Source organism: Bacillus rossius, chromosome 16, assembly GCF_032445375.1.
Source record: "Bacillus rossius redtenbacheri isolate Brsri chromosome 16, Brsri_v3, whole genome shotgun sequence".
In the NCBI taxonomy this organism is placed as follows: domain Eukaryota; kingdom Metazoa; phylum Arthropoda; class Insecta; order Phasmatodea; family Bacillidae; genus Bacillus; species Bacillus rossius.
Window position 1 is genome coordinate 27,108,326 of NC_086343.1, and position 22,114 is coordinate 27,130,439.

The 22,114-nt window shown below is 40.4% G+C and overlaps 1 protein-coding gene across 3 annotated transcripts in view; it reads left to right on the plus strand.

Moving 5' to 3' along the window:
* Window positions 1-22,114, plus strand: part of LOC134540050 (very low-density lipoprotein receptor) — a 494,291-nt gene that overhangs the window by 51,013 nt on the left and 421,164 nt on the right. For all 3 annotated transcript variants that reach the window (XM_063382497.1, XM_063382495.1, XM_063382496.1), the window contains exon 2: window positions 19,497-19,616. In XM_063382497.1, coding sequence (XP_063238567.1) covers window positions 19,497-19,616 — 120 coding nt within the window. The remainder of the gene's footprint in view (window positions 1-19,496; window positions 19,617-22,114) is intronic.

The window sequence follows — 22,114 nt, forward strand, 5'->3', positions numbered from 1 at the left end:
AACCCGAGGTTGGCCGAAGGTGAATATTCGGGCGTGTTCGGGCAGGGACAGAGCATGATGTACATCTTAGGCTTCCCTTATAAGCACTGCCTTGTTGGGATACAAACGTAACCTAACTCGGGATCTGACGTGTTTAAAACCGAATCCCGGCAAGGAAACCAAATCTGCAACCGTTTAAATAAACTGTGCCCTGCGCGAGGCTAGAAACTGGTTTCAACCCTTCTAGCGGAAGTTTCGCGACTATAGATACAATTGTTAGGGCAAAAATATACTAGATATAAGCACCATCACCTTTATTTCCTCATTTCTTGAAGTTGGTGATTATTTCTGATCATTGAAGTATACAAAGTCAGTTTTGCTATTATAAAGGTTCATTTGGCACACACACGCTTTTTACGTCTACCGATGACTATTGTGTTAATGGCTCCAAGCGCGAAATTAGGACAACAAATCAACAACGGATGTGACACGAAAATCCGTTACCTAACAATAAGACCGGGCGTGACCTGTCGTGCTCTTGGAATACGGGTGGGGGATAAGTGAAAAACATTTAACACTGAATGTGTGTACAATATTTAGAACAGAATAACAAATGCAAGAGGAATCGTGCTGAATTTTAGACTTGGTCCGTAAATAAAAAATCAAAAATCAAATTTACACTGGTAATGAGACTAAACCTTAAGTACTCCTCTATTTAAATAAATCGGGTTTTCTGCACTTACAGGCAGTGGCGTAGCCAGGATTTGTGTATGGGGGGTTTTAAGCATTGCCCCCCCGTATTAAAGGGGGGGTTTTGTCCGGTGGTCCTTTCCCGGGAAAATTTGGATTTTAAGGTGAAAAATAGTGCTATTTTAGCAGTTTTCAGTTCTTAAATTTAAATATTGTAATGGTAAAATTTTTATTAATTTAATACGAAATTTGAGTGATGAATAAGATATTAAAGATTTGGTGCTAAGGGGGGGGGGGGGGTTAAACCAACACCCCCCTCCCTGGCTACGCCCCTGCTTACAGGCATGTAGGCCTTGGGACAACTTTAAATTAGCCAGTCGGTTTTTCAATCATTTTTAGTTTTAAACCGGTAGTGGAATGCAGGCAACACACAAAAAAAATTAAGCGGGCTAATTTTTTTTTTTCACTATTGGCCTCAAAAGCTTTCCTTTCTCCTTGAATTTATGCAATATTTGTTTGTAAGAACAAACAACTGACTTATAAATCTTGGAAATCTCAGGTAATGGCAGTTTGAGTGGTTTACAAATTGAAATTATGCTACAATCTTCAATATATTTTTTTGGTAATATTCCCAGACATGTGATAGAATTTTTAAAAGGTATGTAAGTGTATGGGAAATTTATCACAACACATGGTGTCCCTCCTTAATATAAGAATGTCAAAAGTATACAGGAATTGCACTATATTTGTCCTAGTGGATCCAAATAGAATTTGTTAGAAATTTCCATTACATATTTAGGAATGTCACCAAAATAGTTTTACTGTGTAGAATGTTTGATTTCCGCTTATTGAGCGTTGTCCAAAGTTTGGAGGGCAGAGAGTAGCGGAACTTCTCTCGGGGATCTTTCCAGCAGTTGGCGTAGTAACATCCCGCCGCTCCTGTTCGAAACCGGATAGTCAATGACATCGGGTGGCTTTGAAATACCTCCCAGATGGCACTATTTCTTCGAACGGAGATCGTAAAACGCGTTCCGCTCTTTCCTCTAACCGATGTTGATTACGTGCGATTCTCTTTGCCTCCGTCTAGAAGCCAAGTTCGGTCGAGGTGAATTGATCGTCGGCAGTAGGGTTTGGTAAAAGACCTTTGCGTTCCGAACTTTGGAAATACCGTTCCGCTTCCAATATTCCACACAATAAGGTGGTGCATGTTTCGTTAAATTATATCAATAGTCTTGACACAGTTCACACGGATTATCAATTGAAATGACTCGATTTAACTCTCACAAGTCTAGGAGTTCTAGCGCGTGTTACGTAGAACTTGTTTCTATGAGAGGCGAAATGAATTTTCAAATTTTAAATGTCTAACGGTTAAATTGTATGAAAAATAAATTTGACTATCTTCAAAAACTCTTTTTTTTTTCTTGTGACTGTGTTTCAATATTAATAATGAAGTGCGTTTACTTGAACGAACTGTTGACAAACTTAAACTTATCGATCTAGGAAACTTTGGAATGAACTGGAGAGAATAAGTGGGTCATATCAGTGTCTGAAAATCTTAATTTGTAAATAGACAAAATATCTTGGTGGAAAACGGTGACTGCTCTACTGGAAAAGTAAAGCGAAAATAGCTATTTCCAAACGAACTGAATTCACATTAGTGAAATTTTTTGTTATAAACAAAGTCCAGTTTCACTGGTTTCTTATTTTCAATAAAATCCTTTTCATCAGAAAAATTTAAATAAAACTGGCAACAGCTGCCCAGAATTAATTTTAAACGTTCCCTTTCTCACTTAGGTATTCCAAAATTAAATTATAACAATTTCTTGATAAAACGACAACTCGACAGTTATTATAATTTTTGGTCTAAATATAATGTAGTTTACGCAAATTGAATATTTTTCATGTTTATAGTGTAAATGTTAAGTGTATTTTCCATTAGATCTACAAAGGTATACCTTAGTGCATTTTAATCACACGAAGAATGTGTGTTTGGAATCTCATTTAAGCTGTCTGATAACATACTTTGAAAAAAGTTAATCTTCTAGCCTCCAATTGCCAACCCCCCCCCCTTCCCCCTTTTAATGATCTACCAAAAACACGATAAATCCTGAATTATCCCCACGAATCCTTTTTCCACTGAAATTCTTTCTGATTGCAGTAATCTTCCTAATTTTTGAACTATTATTCATCCAATGAATATTAAAATTAGGATATATAAGAATCAGAATCCCACACAAAAATGGCGAAACAGAAAAACAAAAAAACTGTCATCTTTGGTTCAGTTTGTCAGAAATCATCTGATTTAAGTCTTGTTTTCTGTGAATTTTTTTATTTTCATATATTTTTTATTTTTTTATATTTTTCCATCACAGAACAGTGCAAAACTGCAATGGCGTATGCATTAAATAAAAAAAAAATTGCTGACTCATACAGTCATCAGATCCGGGTGAAGTGACGGCAGATTTCAGTGTCTCTCCGCGCTTTGCTCGTTCATTAACCCGTCGTAATATTCGACGCCTGATGCAGGCGTTCAGTTACCGCTCTCCCGGCGAGAGCGAGGCTTGCGGTCCGCGCCCGGGGGAGGGGGGGGGGGCGGGGTTGTGTACGCCATTTTGTTTTCATGATGGGGCTTCGGGCCGTGACGCGGAATATCAAAACGGGGCGACCAGTGGCGTCGCTCGCCGCTAATCATCCTCCGCTAATTGCACCGGCACACGCGTTGGTTATTGTTCCGGCTCTTGCCGGGAATGGACTCGTTAAATAAAGCGAGCGGAATTTAGTTTCCGATGCAGTGCGTCTTATCATAAATCGCTTGTATAATGGAGTTTTCGGACAGTTTGGATTTTCACGACTGCCACCCTCCCTCCCACCCTCCCCATTTTTTTAAATTTTTTTTTATTATGTTTGAATCTGTTTTTATCCTAGTCCAAGGTTACTTGTACATGGTGTAACATGCGTAGTTACATGTGGAAATGCGGAAAGAACAGTCCAAAATTAATTATAGTTATTAACCGAGATTGTTTTAATAATAGATAAAGAACACTGATTCATAAGTCCTGTATTTGCTCTCCCCGCTGGAGCTCGTCTCGTAAACAGCGTCAACACGGGCAGAGCAAACGGGAAAGCATTGCTGTCCCGTTTACCCGTGCACACGCTCCTTTACCACGCACCTGGGTCGCCAGCACTGCTTCACACTGCTCATTCGTCACCGTGTGTGCTCAGATCTTCGCCCCGCTGACGCTTCTCAGTGGGGGTTGCTCGCCCTTAACTCTTTGTGTATCACTTAGAGGTTTTCAGCCGGTCCCATCTCGCATACCTGCTGGCGTGTTACCCCGTAGAAACAAACGTCTCTTAACCCTCAAAAGTGTTGCGCCATAAAGTTACCCCCTACTGAGAACTCGAAGCTGCGAGAACAATGGCGTCCTAGTTACGCCACTTAAGTCAAGGGTGCTCTCGGAACCTTCAGAACCTTCCAGAGGGACAGCAAGGCGCCTGGACTCCGTCGCACTGAATGAGGCCCACTAATTAGAAAAAAAAGGGACCATGTAGTTTAGTGGTAGGGGGAGGGACAGCCGCTACCTGTGTTGTGCCCTCTCGAGAAAGGGGTACATTTTCCTAGGAACCCCCCCCCCCCCCCTTCCGGCTGTCTGGCCAGCCTCGTCTGTGGCAGCCTCGTAACAATATATAGTAACTGTGTGCGATTAATAGATTTAATCTCCTAAATACTCGGATTATGGTAGGCTTCCTTACAAAGGTGAGTCACTTGACACTTGTCAATTAAAAGTTGTTGAACATTGCCAAAACATTTTGACTACAGCTGTAAAAATATTGCAGTACCCACAGATCTATTTTTTAACCAAATGTCATCACAGATTAACCTGCTGTCGAACTCAATACATATTTTGTGGCGGCGTGTTTTAGCCACTTTACAAGTATGACCTCCATTTTTATAATGCGGACGCAAAATATTTCTGAGGAATGACAGCGGCTAGATCAGTAGGTTTCAATTTTCTAATACACCTAATTTTATGAGGAATATATAGCACTTGCTATTTTACGTGTACCAAGAAATTAAAAAAAAAAATTGTGGGAACTTATTAGGGTTGTTCCTAAATCGTGTACGAAAATTTAAGTTAATTTTGAATGTGTAAATATTTTATTAAAAAAATGTTAAAACTAAAAATAACGAAAGTGCAGTTTGGTTCTGATCGTGCAGGATCTACCTACTTGAGGTCAGTCGTGGCAGGTGGAGAGATTTCAGCGGCTGAGGGAGGGGGAGGGAGGGGGGTAGCTCGCATTGCGGTCCAGAGAGAATGATGGAGGGGATGTGATGCTGGGTGGAGGGGGGGGGGGTAGGGTGCCGCCGGGGCGCCGCGCCGCCGATCAATACGCTGCCTGCGCGCCGCCTGCCCCCCCCCCCCTTCCCGGACAACCCACCGCCGCTCTTCCGAACAGGCGTCCATCCTGGGAGACGCCTGCAGTCTCCCTTCGTCGTTCGGTTCCGTCTTGCGCCGGGCGATGGGGCGTGAGCAAAGATACAAGGCTTCAGCGTCCGGGCTTTTAGCCGCTTGGATAAGCGTTTCGGCCGATGCTCCCCCAAGTCTCACCATCTTAAGGATAAGTTAACCTAAAGGTCGCACGAAGCGTTCGTTGAAATCTCAGCCTTAGAAGCAACAGCAACCGAAGCCCAGCAATTTCTCATTTTTTGTAGTAATTTCCTTAAAAAGTACTAACCTACAAGCTTAATACTTGGAGTTATAAAAAAACTTAAATTTAATTTTGCATGAAAATAATTTATATAAAAAAAATAGGACTGGAGTGATGTTATAAATACAGTTGGTGAATTTTAACTGAAATCAAATTAATTTCCTTTAATATTCGTAATATAATGGATAAATTTTAATTAATAAAAATTAATAAATATGTTGAATATTCTAATGTACATTACATTCAACAATTTAAATTAATATAATTTATAATGCAAATTATTGATACATACAGGAACAGAACCTCATTTATATAAATACCTACGCTTGAAAATACTTGAAGATATATAAACAGACTTTCTATCACTAACATTCACACAAAATAAATGTTTTATATTATATGAATCAGTATTAATTATTAAACACTAAAGAATGAATTAAAAGCACATATATAATTTTTATGTGTATGTAGGCTCATGGAGTTTAAATTATCAGGAGACGCATACTGTGACGTAGTCGGTATTCATTTTTGAACCTCGCCATCGCCATATTGTTCCGCCCCAAATATTGTGAAAATGGTATTTGATAGTCAGATTTCAGTTTACCTTAAGCACATTCTTTATTGGCCAATAGCATCAAACATATTATGATTTATTTGGGGAGAACTACTGGGTTCGTAAGGGGTAGCCCAATTTAGTACAATTTTCTAAATTACTTACGTTTACACTATACATTTAATTACTGCTCTCAATATACCTGTATCTGTCCACAAAAATCAGTCTTCCTTTGGTCATTGAAACATTAACACTATCCGCTGGAGCTTGGCTCGACAGTGGCTCGCTCTTCTGTCCGCCTCTGTCCGCTTCCTTCGCACACTCGCCCACACCGCGCCGCAGCACAGTCCCCAAGTATCGCTCGCCAGGCCCTCACTCGCAGGTATCGCCTCCCGATAGGTCCGGTTCGCTCAACAAGGGCCACTTGCCCTCTTATCCTCCCGCTGATCGCACGGGTATCGCCAGTATCACTCCCCGTGGGGGGGGGGGGGACTCTCTCCCCTACTCAGAACTCTCCGAATCCTCGGCTGGAGGCTGGCGTCGTCACTTATATACCCGTGGCGTCATTCTCGAAAGGACGAGAGCGGCTGTGACGTGTCGCGTCATCCCGGGCCCGACCCGACGCCCGAAACACCCAGAACAGCGACGCTTATTCACGCCACTCCTCGCGGCTGCCTTTCGTAAGCTCGGGATTGCCAGGCCGCCAAAGGTGACAAGAGCCCGTGGTGGGACGTTGCGCGGGGAGCGGAGGGGGTTGGATAGCGAGGACCTTAATCACACGGTCAGGCACGCGTAGCATGGGAAGCATTCATTTCACAGACGAGAGAGCAACACCCGAAGTTCCCTGAAGGTTATGCTCGCTTTTTTGATTTTTGATTTCACAGTATCTTTAATGTAGCTATCCTAACCAAATCAACCGTCCACAATGTTTTAAAATATTTATAATGTAGCTAACCTAACTTAATCGACCATTAGTTATGAGTTACAATGAAAAAAAAAAAACCGAAGATGCATGATCGGGCGTTTGGCTCTCGTCTGTGAAAAGGCTCCCCCGCGTAGCATGACTTACGGCAATGGACGGCGCGTGACGTCAGTGGCCGTGCGAGGCCGCCAGCCAGCTCCGAACCTGGCGCGTTCGTAACAATATTCTATAACCCGTTCTATATATGCAACATATTTGATAGAAGCTGAAAGTCATTTGACTTGTCACCAGAACCTCCACTATAGCGCAGCCATGTTTCACGTAATAACCCTCCAGTTTTATTTGACACTACATATTGGATGGTTTCGGAAGCGAAAAATTTGACTTGACAGGTCCTTTAACGGTTCGTACTCGTACCGTGTGTAGCGTTGTTTGCGCTCTGCTTCCACACAGCCATGTAAGTGACATTTGTGTCAACCTGCGCCCTGTGAAGTAGTAAACAGCGGAAAAAAGTCTTTTAACAAGAAAAAAATAGTGACTGTGGAGCTACTTGACAGTTGGAAACAATTCTCGGGTGCCCTTTGCGATATGAATGGGGGCCCATGTACTTTTCACAAAGATTTCCAGACCAAATGTGCGATAGAAATGGGCAGAATTTGCGGTTTCGCAGTAGCGCTGGGTTTATTTCAAATTAAAGTATGCACACCAGTCTTAGCCATACAGTGCGGAAGAATAATATCAAACTCCTCTTGAAAACGGCCGCCAAATACAAGGTACAGTCGTTAGTGCAGAGATACATATTTTCGTCTAATGCGCGAACAGATCTTTTCGCGGAAAAATAAAAAAATTTTTTTTTGGTAGGCTGTTTTTTTTACTACAGACGCCAGGATTTTGTTTAATGAATTTCCATCTCGCTGAAACGGAATGTTGTGTATGAAATAAAATAATTTGACAAAAGTGATGTTGCTTTAATTTTAGACGTGAATTCGATGAACGTCTTACTTGACGGGAGACCTAAGATGCACATAAAGTTCTGCCATTCCCGATTACACCCGAACAATTCACCTTCGGCCAATTTCGGGATTTGTTTTATTTTTGCGCAGGTAAAAATGAATTAAATTATTAAGTGGTCGGTTAGGTTAGCTGCATTAAAACACTTAAAAATAATATGGACGGTTAGTTAGGTTAGTACAGCTACATTAAAATAAAGAGAAATATAAATATATATAAATGAACCCGAGGTTGGCCGAAGGTGAATCGTTCGGGTGTAATCGGGAATGGCAGAACTATGTGCATCTTAGGCTTCCCTTACTTAACGGCCGGGCGCCCACGACACCAAACCGCGACAAACTCGGCACATCGTTCCCAACCACTGGATCAACTGGCTCCATATCAACATCAGAAAGCATATCCACGTCCATAACCAAACCAAATTCCTGCCTTCCCCATCGCTTCTCGCGAGGTGGACGGCTGAGCCTCGTTCGAGCGCAAATTTAGTGCCTCGTTTTTACCCCACTGGCTCATTTCTCTGGGCTACATTTTGCCTCATTTGATACCTACGACACTTCTCTGAATTTTTTAATTGCTTCTGCTCTGGTGATTTAGCTTTTTTTTAATCCAACATAACTGGTTTTCTATTAAGCATTTTGCGATTAATTTCTCCAAAACCAAAGTTAGTCACTATAGTTATTACAGTCAACTAACACCACTCAGTGCTCACTCACTAGCAACTTAAAAGTTTAAATCACGCAAATCGGTCTACTACTTTAAGAGTCACAGCTCTTACTGACTTCAGTTCGACGCTCCTTCAATCTTTTGTAAGATGTTATAAATAGTGTAATTTAAACTTATATAATATACCGTTGACAAGGACAATCTTTACGGACGCTGTAATGGCACCCTGAAAAAGTAAAAGGTACAGTGCCTCACCAAATCTGTGGCCGCCACCGCATAACGGGTAATGCTATGCAACAAGAGCCCTCACACGTGGCATGTCACACGTCACGCGTTCCTTCAGGTCTGTTTTGTGTTACTTGGTTCATTTATACGTAGCTGTATTAGGTGCGCAGTCACCCAAATACATGTATCAGGATACGAAGACGTCGAGCGCCGAATGTTACTTTTAATTCTACGCTGGGCAGTCACGGTGCACAAGTTAGGACAATACGCTAGATGAAGCTGTTATAGACCTAGGAAACAAAAATTTGGCTAAAGGCCAGGTGTATGTAGCTCTCACTCGCGTGAAAACTTAAGAAATAGCATTGTGTGATTTGGAATCAAAATAATTGAGTAGGCTACATGACGAAAGAGCACGGTCAGAAATTATACGACTGCGAAGTCTGTCTTCCTGTGATTATTATATATTAGAAATTTTATTATTCACACACAATAAATACACCGTATGTATGCTGATTATTTATATAGTAATGCAACTATAGTATTAACATATCCATAACACTATGCTGATACATCTAATATACCATCCTCTTTCAGCTCAAATCTTGATTTTCAACCGGCATCCCGGCCATTTAATCGAGTGAGGTAATTTTTTTTTTTGACTTTTCATTACACCACTAACTGTAACTGAATATCAACACAGGGCAGGGTCTTAAACAGTAATCTGTAATGTGCATGTACCTGGCTCTACATGGGTCTCGCAGGCGGTGTTAATTTTTTTTATTTTATCGTAAACACTTCGTAAAATGTGCGTTAAGTGATAAACTAAGACTTTTTTACATCCGTTATATAACACTTGGCGATATCTGTTAAAACACATTTGACAGAACAAAAATGCAGCAGAGGTATAGGTATAAGTAGTTAAAATTACAATAACAGCCCTTGGCTAATAAGAATGAAATTTATGAAATCGCATGTTGGTTTTTTTTCTTAGACCTCCTTCCCACTTTTTTTTTACCTACCTTTTAAGTCTTGATGGCAGTACTGGTTTCACGTCAAGGCAAACTATCCGTGGGTTTAAGCTGTGCCAAGCGTAATTGTGGGTGCCGTTAGTTAGCGCGCGGACTCTTTCCCCTTCTTGCCCTTCTGCACCATTATTTTTTCCCCTTCCACCGCATACCACGTGACAGCGCAGTTATAACCCCCACCCCTCCTTAGGTTTCCCTCGTTGAAAATTTTTAATTTGACAGCGCAGTGGCGGTGCACATGCGAGTTTTCCCGCGGCGGGCTGCAGGGAATTTTTTTTTTGTTCTGTGGCATGCATGAATTTGTAAAGGTATGTTCCCGTGCTAGCTGCTAGGTATGCCTTTTCTAGGTTGAACGACGAGCTAGTGCACAGGACATTAAAAAAAAGATGAGTGTGGAACAAAAACATGTTCAGCCCATTTCAAACAGTAAAGAATGAACGTATCAAAAAAGTTAAGCACGTTCGAAAGCATTATTTAAAAGGTTTGGAATTGGTATGCTACACAACATTAATGTTGCGGATTTTTTATTTTGGTCTTTCAACTCCTATAGCATAGCTAATAATAGTTCGTGTCATAATAAAATCTTCCAAATGTTTTTGCAACTTCTTCTAGACTATACTAGCAGAACCCAGCAGACGTTGTCCTGCCAGTGTTTATTTACCTCTGTATCTAAAAAATGGGTGGCTTATATGTAATTTTAGAATCTACATAGCGTTGCCTGGGCTGAACACAGGGTGATATGTTGTCCGCGAGTTAAAGCAAAGTGGATAGCGCTATATGACAGTGTGGCGAACATAAATGACACAACTTCTGTTTGTATGTCTTATGACCTATCATCTTCTTTCTACCCATGGTGATCGGTTGACCGGTTTAGGATTTAATGCGCTGCAGCGCCATCTAGCGGCGAGTTACGAAAAAAAATGGATAGCATAAACACCATGAAAAAAAGTCTGTAAAGTCGGTTTACGGACGATAGTTTAACGTGACAACGTCATAACAAAACATTGATGAAATGATTGCATTCTTTTATGAATAAAATTTAAATTGAATAATTTTTATTGAATTATCACTTTTGTATGGATACAAAGAAGTGAAATGAAATATACAATTTAATTGATAAATTTACTTTTATTTGCACTCATTAATTCAAATATGTTTATTATTTTAACGAACAGATTATTTTAACTATAACTTTTATACATATTTGCAATTTAACTTCTTCCAATCTGTGTTATTCTGTTAAGGATAGGACGATGATAGGAAAAGTAAGAAACGAATGGGAGTGTTTCAAGTTTAATGTGCCTCGAAAAAGTCAAAATCGATGGTAGTTCCAATCGAGTGGAAGAGAGATAAATGCTGCGCAAGCGTACAATGAGCGTAACGGGACAATGAGCGTAACGAGACAATGAGTAATCCTTTTTCGTGCGTGCATCCGGCGTTCATCGATTTATTAGACGTTGTCCGTCAAAAACTCTTCGATGTGCCAACTTTCATGGCGAGATGTCAAACGGTTCGGAAGATTTTTCAACGTCATACATAAAAGCATATATATAATATATTATACATATATATAGCCGGCAGGCTACCTCAAGGTCTCGGGCGTGTCAACTGCGGTGTTTTGTTTACAAACTTATCATTTGTGACTTTCGAATCTGCAACAGGCATTAGCAGTGTCGACGAAATTTTAAGTGCATTTGCGTTGGTGGGTTGGAACGATGAATCGCTAGTCAATTTGTACACGGCAAGAAAGACTGAAAACACTGGTAGAAAAGTTAATACGAAATGAAGCTTCAAAAGTATGAACAGATTTCGAAAAATCGCTCCCATTCAAAGTAGTGAATAAATTAAATAGTAAAAATATTTTAAATGGATATTGTTGATAATATATTATATTTGATTTGAAATTTTGTAAAATTATACGTACGGCTGTTTAAATTAACCTGCCGAAAGTCTGTGAAAATGCCGACCATGTCTGCTACATGACACCTACATTAACATACCTACACTCGATCTAAATTTACACAAAATTACGATATTTTTTTCATCTGAGGCAAAACACAAAATTTTAACTAATATACTGTATCGAACATAAATTTTCATTATTTCGAGTGCGACATGACTCCGTAAATAAAATGTATATTTGTAAGTTAACCCAAATCTGAAACACTTTCGTGAGAATTGTCGCTTTCATTTCGCGGTGAAAATTGAGTGAGTGTTGGGTCAGTCGGGTACGGGAAAAGTAAATGAAACTACGTCTGTACCTCACGCATCTGGTGCCCGAACACGGGCCTAACACGGACCTGATGAATCACGGACACGTGGGGACATGAGCAGCCAGTTCCGTTGCATTAGTCCGTTGCATCATTCGTGGACCGGACGCCGTTAGGCTCCGACAAAGACTTCCAGTGTTTAAAAAATAAAGCAGATGTGAATTTTTGATGTGGCGCCGTACGTAGCTCCCGGTATACGGAAATTTGGTATGATATATTTCGTGAATGGAACGCAAGTCTCATGGAACGGAAATGTATAACCACGGTGCTGGCAAAGTTCACGAAGCCGAAACGAAACTTTATATTATTAGATGGTTAGTAAATTTTTGACAAGATGGACAGTATTTTAATATACCTATATTCCTTGTCCAGCCTAAGGCTGGGGTTCAAAATTTTTCCATTTTTTTTTCCGCTTTGATCGAAGCAGTTTCATTATGCAGTTTAAAATTTCGCTATGCAAATGAAATGATTTCATAGTCGATAACAGTTGCTCCGGAAACGAAATCTGGCGGTGGTGGCGGGAACTACCTATGATTCGCGTCAAGAAATGTAATTGAAAATATTTGCGTGTACATTTGACATTCTGTATTATTTTAAGGAGTTATAATTTCTCGTCAGTTTCGTATAACTGTAATAGCAACTTGGTTACCGAGGTAAGATGGTACACCTCTGTAGCAAGTACTGAATAACTCTCGCATGTTTTACGTATAAATAAGAAGCCCATTACATAAGGGAAACAATTTTATGTAAAAACCTATTTGCTCCGCCAGTTTTGTGCTGTTCAACATCGGGCAACGTTTACAGGAAAATGTCTTTTTGGTTTAGAAAAGATCTAAAGGCAAATACCTTTTTTTCTCTCGATTCACTTTGAGAATTGCCAATTTTCTGGTTTGCACAAGTTAAATGAGTTATTTTTTAAAAGTAATTTCTGAACCCGTAGGGACGATGTGTGCTTGTAAAACGGTCTAGTTTTCCCCTCTACTGTCGGCGGTATCCGGTCCGCGCAAATCCCATTGACGTTCGTTGATGCCCGATAACTTAATCACACGCGATTAAACCGCGGCTACAAATGTAAAACTATTTTTTTTCCCTGTTAAATCCCTTCATCCTTCTACAGACCTTTAGCAATATAACTTTTTTTTTCCTCCCAACTTTTTCAATTTTTTTTTTTTTTTTGGAGACTGGATGTGATGTAGCTTTAGCTTTTGTTGAGGGTTGGAGCTGTAGGTAATCCTATTTCATGTTTATTTACTTTCAATTTGTGAAATGGTTCGGCCAATCCATTGGCACTAAGCCCTTAAAGGTTTGAGATTATTTTAAAATGGCAACGACGATTTTTAATTTTTTTAATATTTAATTGATGTACTGTCCACACACGTTAAAACCTTTTAAAGCCGTAGATATTGCGAGAGATACGTAAAAGTAAATAAGGTTGATCCAAATTTTTTCTCTAAAACTTCGCCCAAGCGAGGAATTGAGTGAAAATCTGTAAAAACCCTTCCAAAATATCCCTGTGCCAATCTGCGTCTATTTTTTTTTTAAACGATTTAATGCAATGTGGAATTTTGATTTGACAATTTTTTTTTGATATTAACAATGAAAAAATGCAATGTTGTCATGGCATAAATTCAGGATAACAAAAGACAAATGAAAACGCAAACCCACAGAACAAGCTCATCAGCTGATGTCTAAAATATTAATCAAACGATGAAATTTAAATGGTTATTATTGAAAATGCATGTTTTTGTATGTGCTGTTGTGAACTTAATATCAAATACCACAAAAATTCCGGTTGAGGTAATTTAGCTCATCAAAAAAAAAAAATAGCTCAGACTAATACACTAGGTTAATGACAAGTTTCAACAAGAACAGTAAATGCCGACAGACAACAAACCTGGACAACGCAACAAACATACGAACATAACATGAACATGAAAATAAAAAGGTGTTATGGTCAACACAATGACGGAAAACAGTAGCCTTCCTATGACAAAGTTGCAATGGCGTATTTACAAAAAATACTGTATTAAATAAAACACATGCTTCCGTATAAGTTTTTCTATTGAGGCTTTTAAAATATTTTTTTACAGATTTTATTAAAATTCCATGTGTGGCAACTGTTAACTCTAAATACTTCGTAAAACGGAATCTGTATGACTGTCAGATTTTATGTATACGCCAGTGTTCATCTATACTAATGCCCAAATTTGGACGTGTAGTAATTACGAGCGTGAAACAAATTGAAGCAGTCATAAGAGGCCCTTTAGTCTGTGTAGTGTAATGGACTGATATAAATTTACGTTAAAAAACTTACAGCACATCCCGCCGGGTGACGTGTGTTTTGGTCCGCGGACATTTGTTTCTTATAAACGCGAAGTACGAGGCGAACTGATTCGTAATATACATTTTGGTAGCAGTTTTATGACTGCCTTCTGTCTTAAAGTTTTTCCCATTTTCGTTGCATTTATCACAATAGCGATATGAAGTAAAATGTAAGAATGGGCATCGCAATATTCCTATAGAATGGTAGTTATTCTTATCCTTAAAAGGAATTTAATTTTAGTGAAAATTTAATAATTATATTCTACAGTATGTCCATAAAAAATTTATTAAATTTTATAATTGGGATAAACTGTAAGCGTTGTAGTGCTGGTTCAATTCGAAACAGTTGTAGATAAAGCTCATGTGAGTACCGCTTCGTTTTTATTGCTTCCAGAGCTAAAGAATGGATCTTACACCCATTATTATGCGTACCTGTGAACTTTATTTGGCAACAAGATGCAGCCCCTCGCCATTTTAATCTCTATGTACGAGAGTGGTTGAACGTAGATATTCCTGACCGTTGGGTTGGTCATAATGGTAGACGTCAGAGCTCTTTTACTCCACGTTTCTGACGTAACGCCATGAGATTTTTTTTCCTTTGGGGCTTTATAAAAGATCGTGTCTACGTTCCGCCGCTACCTAATGATTTGCCTGTTGAGACACAGAATTTAAGAGGCTATTGCTTCCATTACTCCGGACGTGTTGACCAAAGTAAGGGAAGAACTGGACTTCATTTTGGATGCGTGCCGTATAACTAAAAGGTGCGCACATTCAACGTTTGTAAGAGAAATACGTTAGTTTACCTTCGATTTGATGTATGATATTGTTGTAAACAGTCTTTAATGATACTGTTATAATATACCATTGAACTTGAAGTAAGCTTTTGGCATACGTCATTGCTAAGCACATGTAAGTCTGTAGAAGAAAACTACAAAAAACCAAGACAAAAAACACAAATTAAGCAAAAATTTCTGTTGTCAACAGGATATATACACCACATAATATTCCATAACAGGAGTATGGTCAACAAAGGAAAACAAAAAATTGACTAAGAGAACGAAAAAAAAAAACCCACAAATGATGTGCTGAATTTTTTTGGGGTTCAATTCAACATTTGAAACGAGACAAAAACACAACAAAACGAAAAGACGAAACACACAACAGTTTTCCAAAACAGAAACAAGCGACGTTTCGGTATCTGCTATCCGCTCCCGTCCTCAGGCAGAGACGCACATGGTACGAAAACACAGGTGCGACTCTACAGACATGAATGTGCTTAGAAATGGCGTATGTCCAAAAGCTTACATCAAGTCATGCACTCCCATTGCACAAATCTTTCAAAGATAATACCATTGAAACTGGGACATTCTTAATACCATTGAAACTGGGACATTCTTTTATCGACATCCTGTACTAGGTTTTCGTATAAGTTTTCATAATTTAATTTTAGAAATTTTCAAAGAATTAAATATTAAAAATGTGGCACTGAATATCACCATGTTTATGAAATGTGGAGCTGGGAGTCTGTGTGTCTACTAGCAGCGGCTGACAGCGGGTAAACGATCTGTCGGCAGGGTATAAGGAAAAAGTGCAATAAAGCAGCGTTTATTGCCTTGACTGATGTAAAAAAACTTATTTAATTAATTAAACATATTTTTTCTTACCTTAAATATTAACACTTAGAACTTAATTCATTATAAATGTGAGTAGTAGTGCTTTAAGATTATTTTCATATAGCTATCGAGAGTCTACGGTAAAAAGTGCGTAAATGGGAAGCATTTTAATGAACTGCTGCAAGTCGCTGTCATCTAGGACTTAACTGCAAATTTTCAAAGTTTACGCGCCCGAAAAAGTGAATCGTTGGTTTTTTTATATTTACCGTCTCCGCCATCGAGAGCCCCACTCCTAAGCGTTGCATCTTTCGCTGTGTTATTACCATGCAAAGAAGTTTTTTACTTCATCAACACCGTTGTGTGTTGTGTGTGTGGTACATTGGTCTTGGCTCGTTTTGTAACCTCGTGCGACATGATTTGGCGCTATTTTTTCTTTTACAGGGCCCTGATACATTTTGTAGTCTTAGCGAGAGATCTTAACCTGGAAAATTAAAAAAAAAACCTAATACGTTTTTAACCCAACCGTGAACTTGGCACGATGACGATGGTTGGTTAATTTAGTTAGGCGTACGTAGAGGTAGGGATTCTGCTAATTTATTCTGCCTCAAGACAATGCTATAACATGATTCACTCTTTCTGTGTTGATGATTGGACCGCCGTTATTAGGACACGCCCCTCTGCGATGGTGAGCCAACGATGCCCAGCTAGGAGAGAAGAAAGATTCAGTTAGTGCCGATCGAGAAAAAAGGTTACTTAGTTAGATATCAGCCAATTTTGAACTTTTAGCCGGACACAATACAAATCCACGAAATTTCCGGTTCTCATTTTTTTTTAAGTATATGGAATGTCAGATTCTACATTTTTATGAAAAAAAAATTGGTTATCTGTAAAGTCGGTTTACGGACGACATTTTAACGTGACAACGTCATAATAAAACATTGATGAAATGATTGCATACTTTTATGAATAAAATTGAATCATTTTTATTGAATTATCACTTTTGTATGGATACAAAGGAGTGAAATGAAATCTAAAATTTAATTGATGAATTTACTTAAATTTGCACTCATTAATTCAAATATGTTTATTACTTTAACGAAGAGATTATTTTAACTATTATACTTGTTTGCTATTTAACTTCTTCCAATCTGTGTTATTCTGTTAAGAATAGGACGATGATAGGAAAAGTAGGAAACGAATGGGAGTGTTTCAAGTTTAATGTGCCTCGAAAAAGTCAAATCGATGGTTGTTCCAATCGAGTGGAAGATAGATGCGGCGCAATCGTACGATGAGCGTAACGGGACACAGCGTAGCGGGACACTTTTTCGTGCGTGCAGCCGGCGTTCATCGATTTATTAGACATTGTCACGTCAAAAAATTTTATATTACAGGTGCGTTGGTAATGTGTGTCATTCAGTGGGTTGAAACCTACGCTGACGGAGCCCCGACGTAACTAGAAGAGCGCAAACGAGCCGCAGAACGTGTGGTTTCCCGGGGCGCTAACATTACTTCCCGCAGAGTAACGGCAACGGGGGAGGGAAAGTAAGGGTTCCCTCCACATCCTGCGTGTTACTTCGGAGCTATTACTCCCGTTCCATTATCGCGATGCCGTTCCGCGCGCGGGAGCAAGATTACGAAAAAAGATTGTGCCTTCCACAGCACTTTTTTCTTTTTTTCCCCTTCACGTTCAAGAGATCAATTTTCACACTGCAGCAACGTTTCCAGGGCGCGAGGGCGGGAGAAAAAAAAGCTGTGAAAGAAAAATGGAAGAAATTCCGAGAGTCACTTTTCGCGAATATATTTTAAAGTTTTGAAAGCGTTGCATTAAATCTTCCCTCTCTCGCAACCCGCTTTCACTCCCTCCGCCAGGCACCGGCTACAACTTATAATTTTTTTTCTCGTCCTTGACAAGGGGTGATTCTTTCCCCCTCCCCCTCTTCCACAGCGACAGTGGAGATTCAGGGCCTGGACGAGAAAATGCAAATGGCGGAATGCGATCTCCGCGCGGCCAGCAGTGCCTCGAGAATTTATATGAATGTTGGCGGCGGGTTTTTATTAGGACCGGCGAGATGGCGCGCCGGAGATTGCCGTGCTGACTCTGAAACTCTTCTTTTCCGGCGTTTGAAGTCCGCGGACGCACCCGGTTTCTGGTGTAGGGCGGTCCGCGGACGCACCCGGTTTCTGGTGTAGGGCGGTCCGCGGACGCACCCGGTTTCTGGTGTAGGCCGGTCCGCGGACGCACCCGGTTTCTGGTGTAGGCCGGTCCGCGGACGCACCCGGTTTCTGGTGTAGGCCGGTCCGCGGACGCACCCGGTTTCTGGTGTAGGGGGGTCCGCGGACGCACCCGGTTTCTGGTGTAGGGCGGTCCGCGGACGCACCCGGTTTCTGGTGTTAAGGTACTCGAGGGGACTAGTTATTGTTTTTGTAATGCATGAATTTACAATGAAAGTGTGTGAAATTAAATTTATTGCTAAACGAATTAATTATTAATCTATGCAAATGATCATACGTATCAGTTTCGGCTATGGCCATTATAACGTTTCGTGATCTGTGTTTGTCGCTTAAAAGGGGTTTAAGTCCAAAATCATGATTAAGAGAAAATCGCGATTGAAAATTATCAGGTTTTTTGAAGCCAGTTTTTTTTTTTTAGCTCTAGAACTTTGGAAACTCGTTAATTGTTTTAGAATGTCTCTAATCTCCCTTATCAATTTCGCAAACTTGCCTGTGACAACTCATTTTCAACCATTTTTGTCTTAACACCCCCCCCCCCCCCCCCCCCCTTTTACGCAACAAGCACATAATATAATATAATGAATAGAGACCCGGAAATTTCGCAGATTCGTCTGACTTCAGAGTAGAATTTAAGGTAATAGGTGTGCTCAACCCATTTTCTATTTCCCATTGGTCGATTTCTCAGCGAGAGCATGTTTACCCTCGTTAATCGGTACTGCCCGATTTCGCTTACTTCTGTCCTAGCTGGGCATCGTTGGCTCACGGTCATAGAGGGGCGTGTCCAAGTAACACACGGTGCGAGTGTGCGGCTAAATGAATGCGCGAAATTCCCGTGTCACTAATAACGAACTGTGAAGGGATTTGGAGGGTTGATCGCGAGTTTTGGGTGGTGTGACTCGAGTGTGCACCCCTCCTCGGGGCAGTGGCGTAGCCAGGATTTGCGTATGGGGGGTGTTAAGAAGCATGCCCCCCCCCCCCCCCCCCCCCGCCCGTATAAAAGCGGGTGGTCCGGGGGTCCTCCCCCGGGAAAATTGGGATTTTAAGGTGTAAAATAGTGCTATTTTAGCAGTTTTCGGCACTTATATTTAAATATTGTAATAACAATTTTATTAATTTTAATATGAAATTTGTTTGAGTGATGAATAAGAAATTAATTAAAGATTTGGTGCTAAGGAGGGGGGTTAACCCCTAAAACCGCCCCCCCCCCCCCCCCCTGGCTACGCCCCTGCCTCGGGGCCTCGTGGTGTGTCTTGTCTGATCGCCTCGCGCGCGCTTGTTCGGCAGGCCTGTGCTCGCTGCGGCAGTTCCGCTGCGCCAACGGCAGGTGCATCCCGCTCACGTGGATGTGCGAGGGCGAGAACGACTGCGGCGACAACTCCGACGAGAACCACCCCGACTGCCGAGGTGAGTCCCCCCCTCCCCTTCTGCTGCCGTACCCGGCTCCCGAAACAACCCCCTCGCTACACCCGACACTTTACACGTGTAGTAGCTCTGTTTGTTCCGACCCCATGAATACAAAGTACAGTACACTCCCGATTATCCGCGAAATTAAGTGGCAGGGCCACCGCGGATAGTGAAAATCGCGGATAGTCCGCAAAAAAAAAAAAAAAAAAAAAACGAAAAGGGGAAACGAAAAAAAGGAAACACAAATTTCAACTTAAAAATTAAAAACTTCATGTACAGCAAAAGTTACCATTAACAGTAAAAAAAAAATTAAGTGATTCTAAAATTTTAGTATTTTACTGAATTATTAACATACAATACATTTCAGTAATGTAAACATCAAGGTGCTCAACCTTACGACTAGAAACAAAGCGCGACAGAGACAAAAATAGCAACGCATGCCGGCCTGTGGCGTTTTACTGTATACTGCACACGATACACTCGTCAGTAGAGTTCAAATTTGCTCACTTGTAATAAAATACAGATTTACATATGTGCTGAATTTTTTCGTAGCATGCGCGGATAATAGGGAATCTACTGTATTCACAATATCATGGGTTTTCTGGGTATTTTCAAGAGAAGTGCCTGTCTTCAGTCTACTCTTACCAACGGCGGCTCCAGGAAGACCTCTCGGCCAGGGCTCACGCACAGGAGGATGCAGTTAATAATCATGACATTGCCCTTGGGATATTCACAAAATATATGGTCTCAAATACTGAAATTGAGTATTTTCGTACAAATTTTGATTGAAAGAAGAGTTCAGCACATTAACAAAAGTATTTCAGTTAACATTAATATTCCATACAAAGAAGTAAGAAGTAAAATTTGGGCTCGGAAGGGGCTGTCGCCCCCTGCGCCCTTCCTTTGGAGCCAAGCTTGACTCTTTCATAAATTTTATAGCAGATTCGTGCTTTAAGAATTGGAATACCAGTTGGCAGGAAAGCAAGTAACTTTTTATTTAACGGCAATCACACGAGGCTTCCATCTTTTGGGATCGTCTGCAAATTGATCCATTTGCAAAAATGCGTTTCCCATTTATTAGCATTCTGCATAATGCATACTTAAAAAAAGGGCGATGGTGCAGGTAGATGTGTAATGTTGATTTTGCACTCATTCCAACTGATAGTAGGTTCATTTGAGCTTAATTTAATGTAATTATAGTTACTGGCAACAATTTCTGTAAATTCATCCCTACAACTTGCTTAAAATTTAGTTTCGTCACACGATGGTGTCACCATTTGTTGTCAAACAGCTGTAAAGTCACGCGGTTATTCGTACTTACTAACTTCAGTGATGTTTTTCAGTTCAAATAACTTTTAGTAAATAGCAGGTGCCATGTTTGTGAACAAGCAACAAAACGCAAGATCCACCGTGGTGAAAATAAATAACTAAAAATTGGCCTCCTAAACGAGAAATAAGTCCCGAGAATTTTTTTCTCTCGGACATTATAGACCAGGTTTCAGTAAATCTGGAGGTTAATTTCCGTAAAGTTAGCGTTAAAATGTGGTAATTTCAACACTGCTAGTCTCCTTAGGTATAAAAACTATCTTGTCCAGACTGTAAGTACGATAAATGTACATTGTATTCCTGAAAAGATTTCGTCTAGTATATACTTGAACTTTACTAAAGTTATTATTAATAGATGTGTTCCGTTTCTTCAATTTTATCTCTAATATATTTTGGTTACTATCAACATTTTGTGTTGTCGCATGCGTTTGTATAGTGGTGCTTGGTTGGTTTTTTCTTGTCTCGTGCTGTTTTGCACGACCTCTGTGCCCATTAACTACCTGAACAATGTTCTCTGGAATATTACGAACACTTCGGACTTCATGCCATGTAGGCGAAATATACCTAGTTTTCAAGGGGAGAAGGGGGTCTATATCATACCAATGTTTGTTCTAGTTTGCAAAACTTAATTTCATTAAAAGTTCTGTGACAAACTTTTTTTTAAAAGCCTTTTCAACCAGCTAGCTCATCAATTGGCTGGAGCTCGGAAGTTAAATTGTTGGCTGTGGCGTGAGACGTCTTTGCCGCTTCCGTCGCAGATATTTAGCTTCCATCAGCTCTGCCCTACTTGAAAACCAACCCCCACTCCGTCCAGCCTCGCCCACGGTGGAAAGAAGCGGAGGTGAACCCATCCGAACGCTGTAACTCTTCCTCCACTGCGCATGACGTCACCGTTGTCGCACGGGCGGCGCGCGCTGACTAGTACCACGTGCTCAAAGTTGATCACATGTAAAGACATCAAAGCAGTTACCTTAACGTTGTAAGGTGGCTCAAGGTGGGGGTCTCACACATACTTATTTCTCATTTTCTCATCTCTAGTAATAGTTAAGGACATCTACCTCTTATTTTCATCACTAATATTTTCAACGTATATTTACACTGTGTGTCTGAGGATGTACTTGTTTGTAATTAACATTTTAAGCGTTTTTTTACAGCAATTACGCCACATTTAG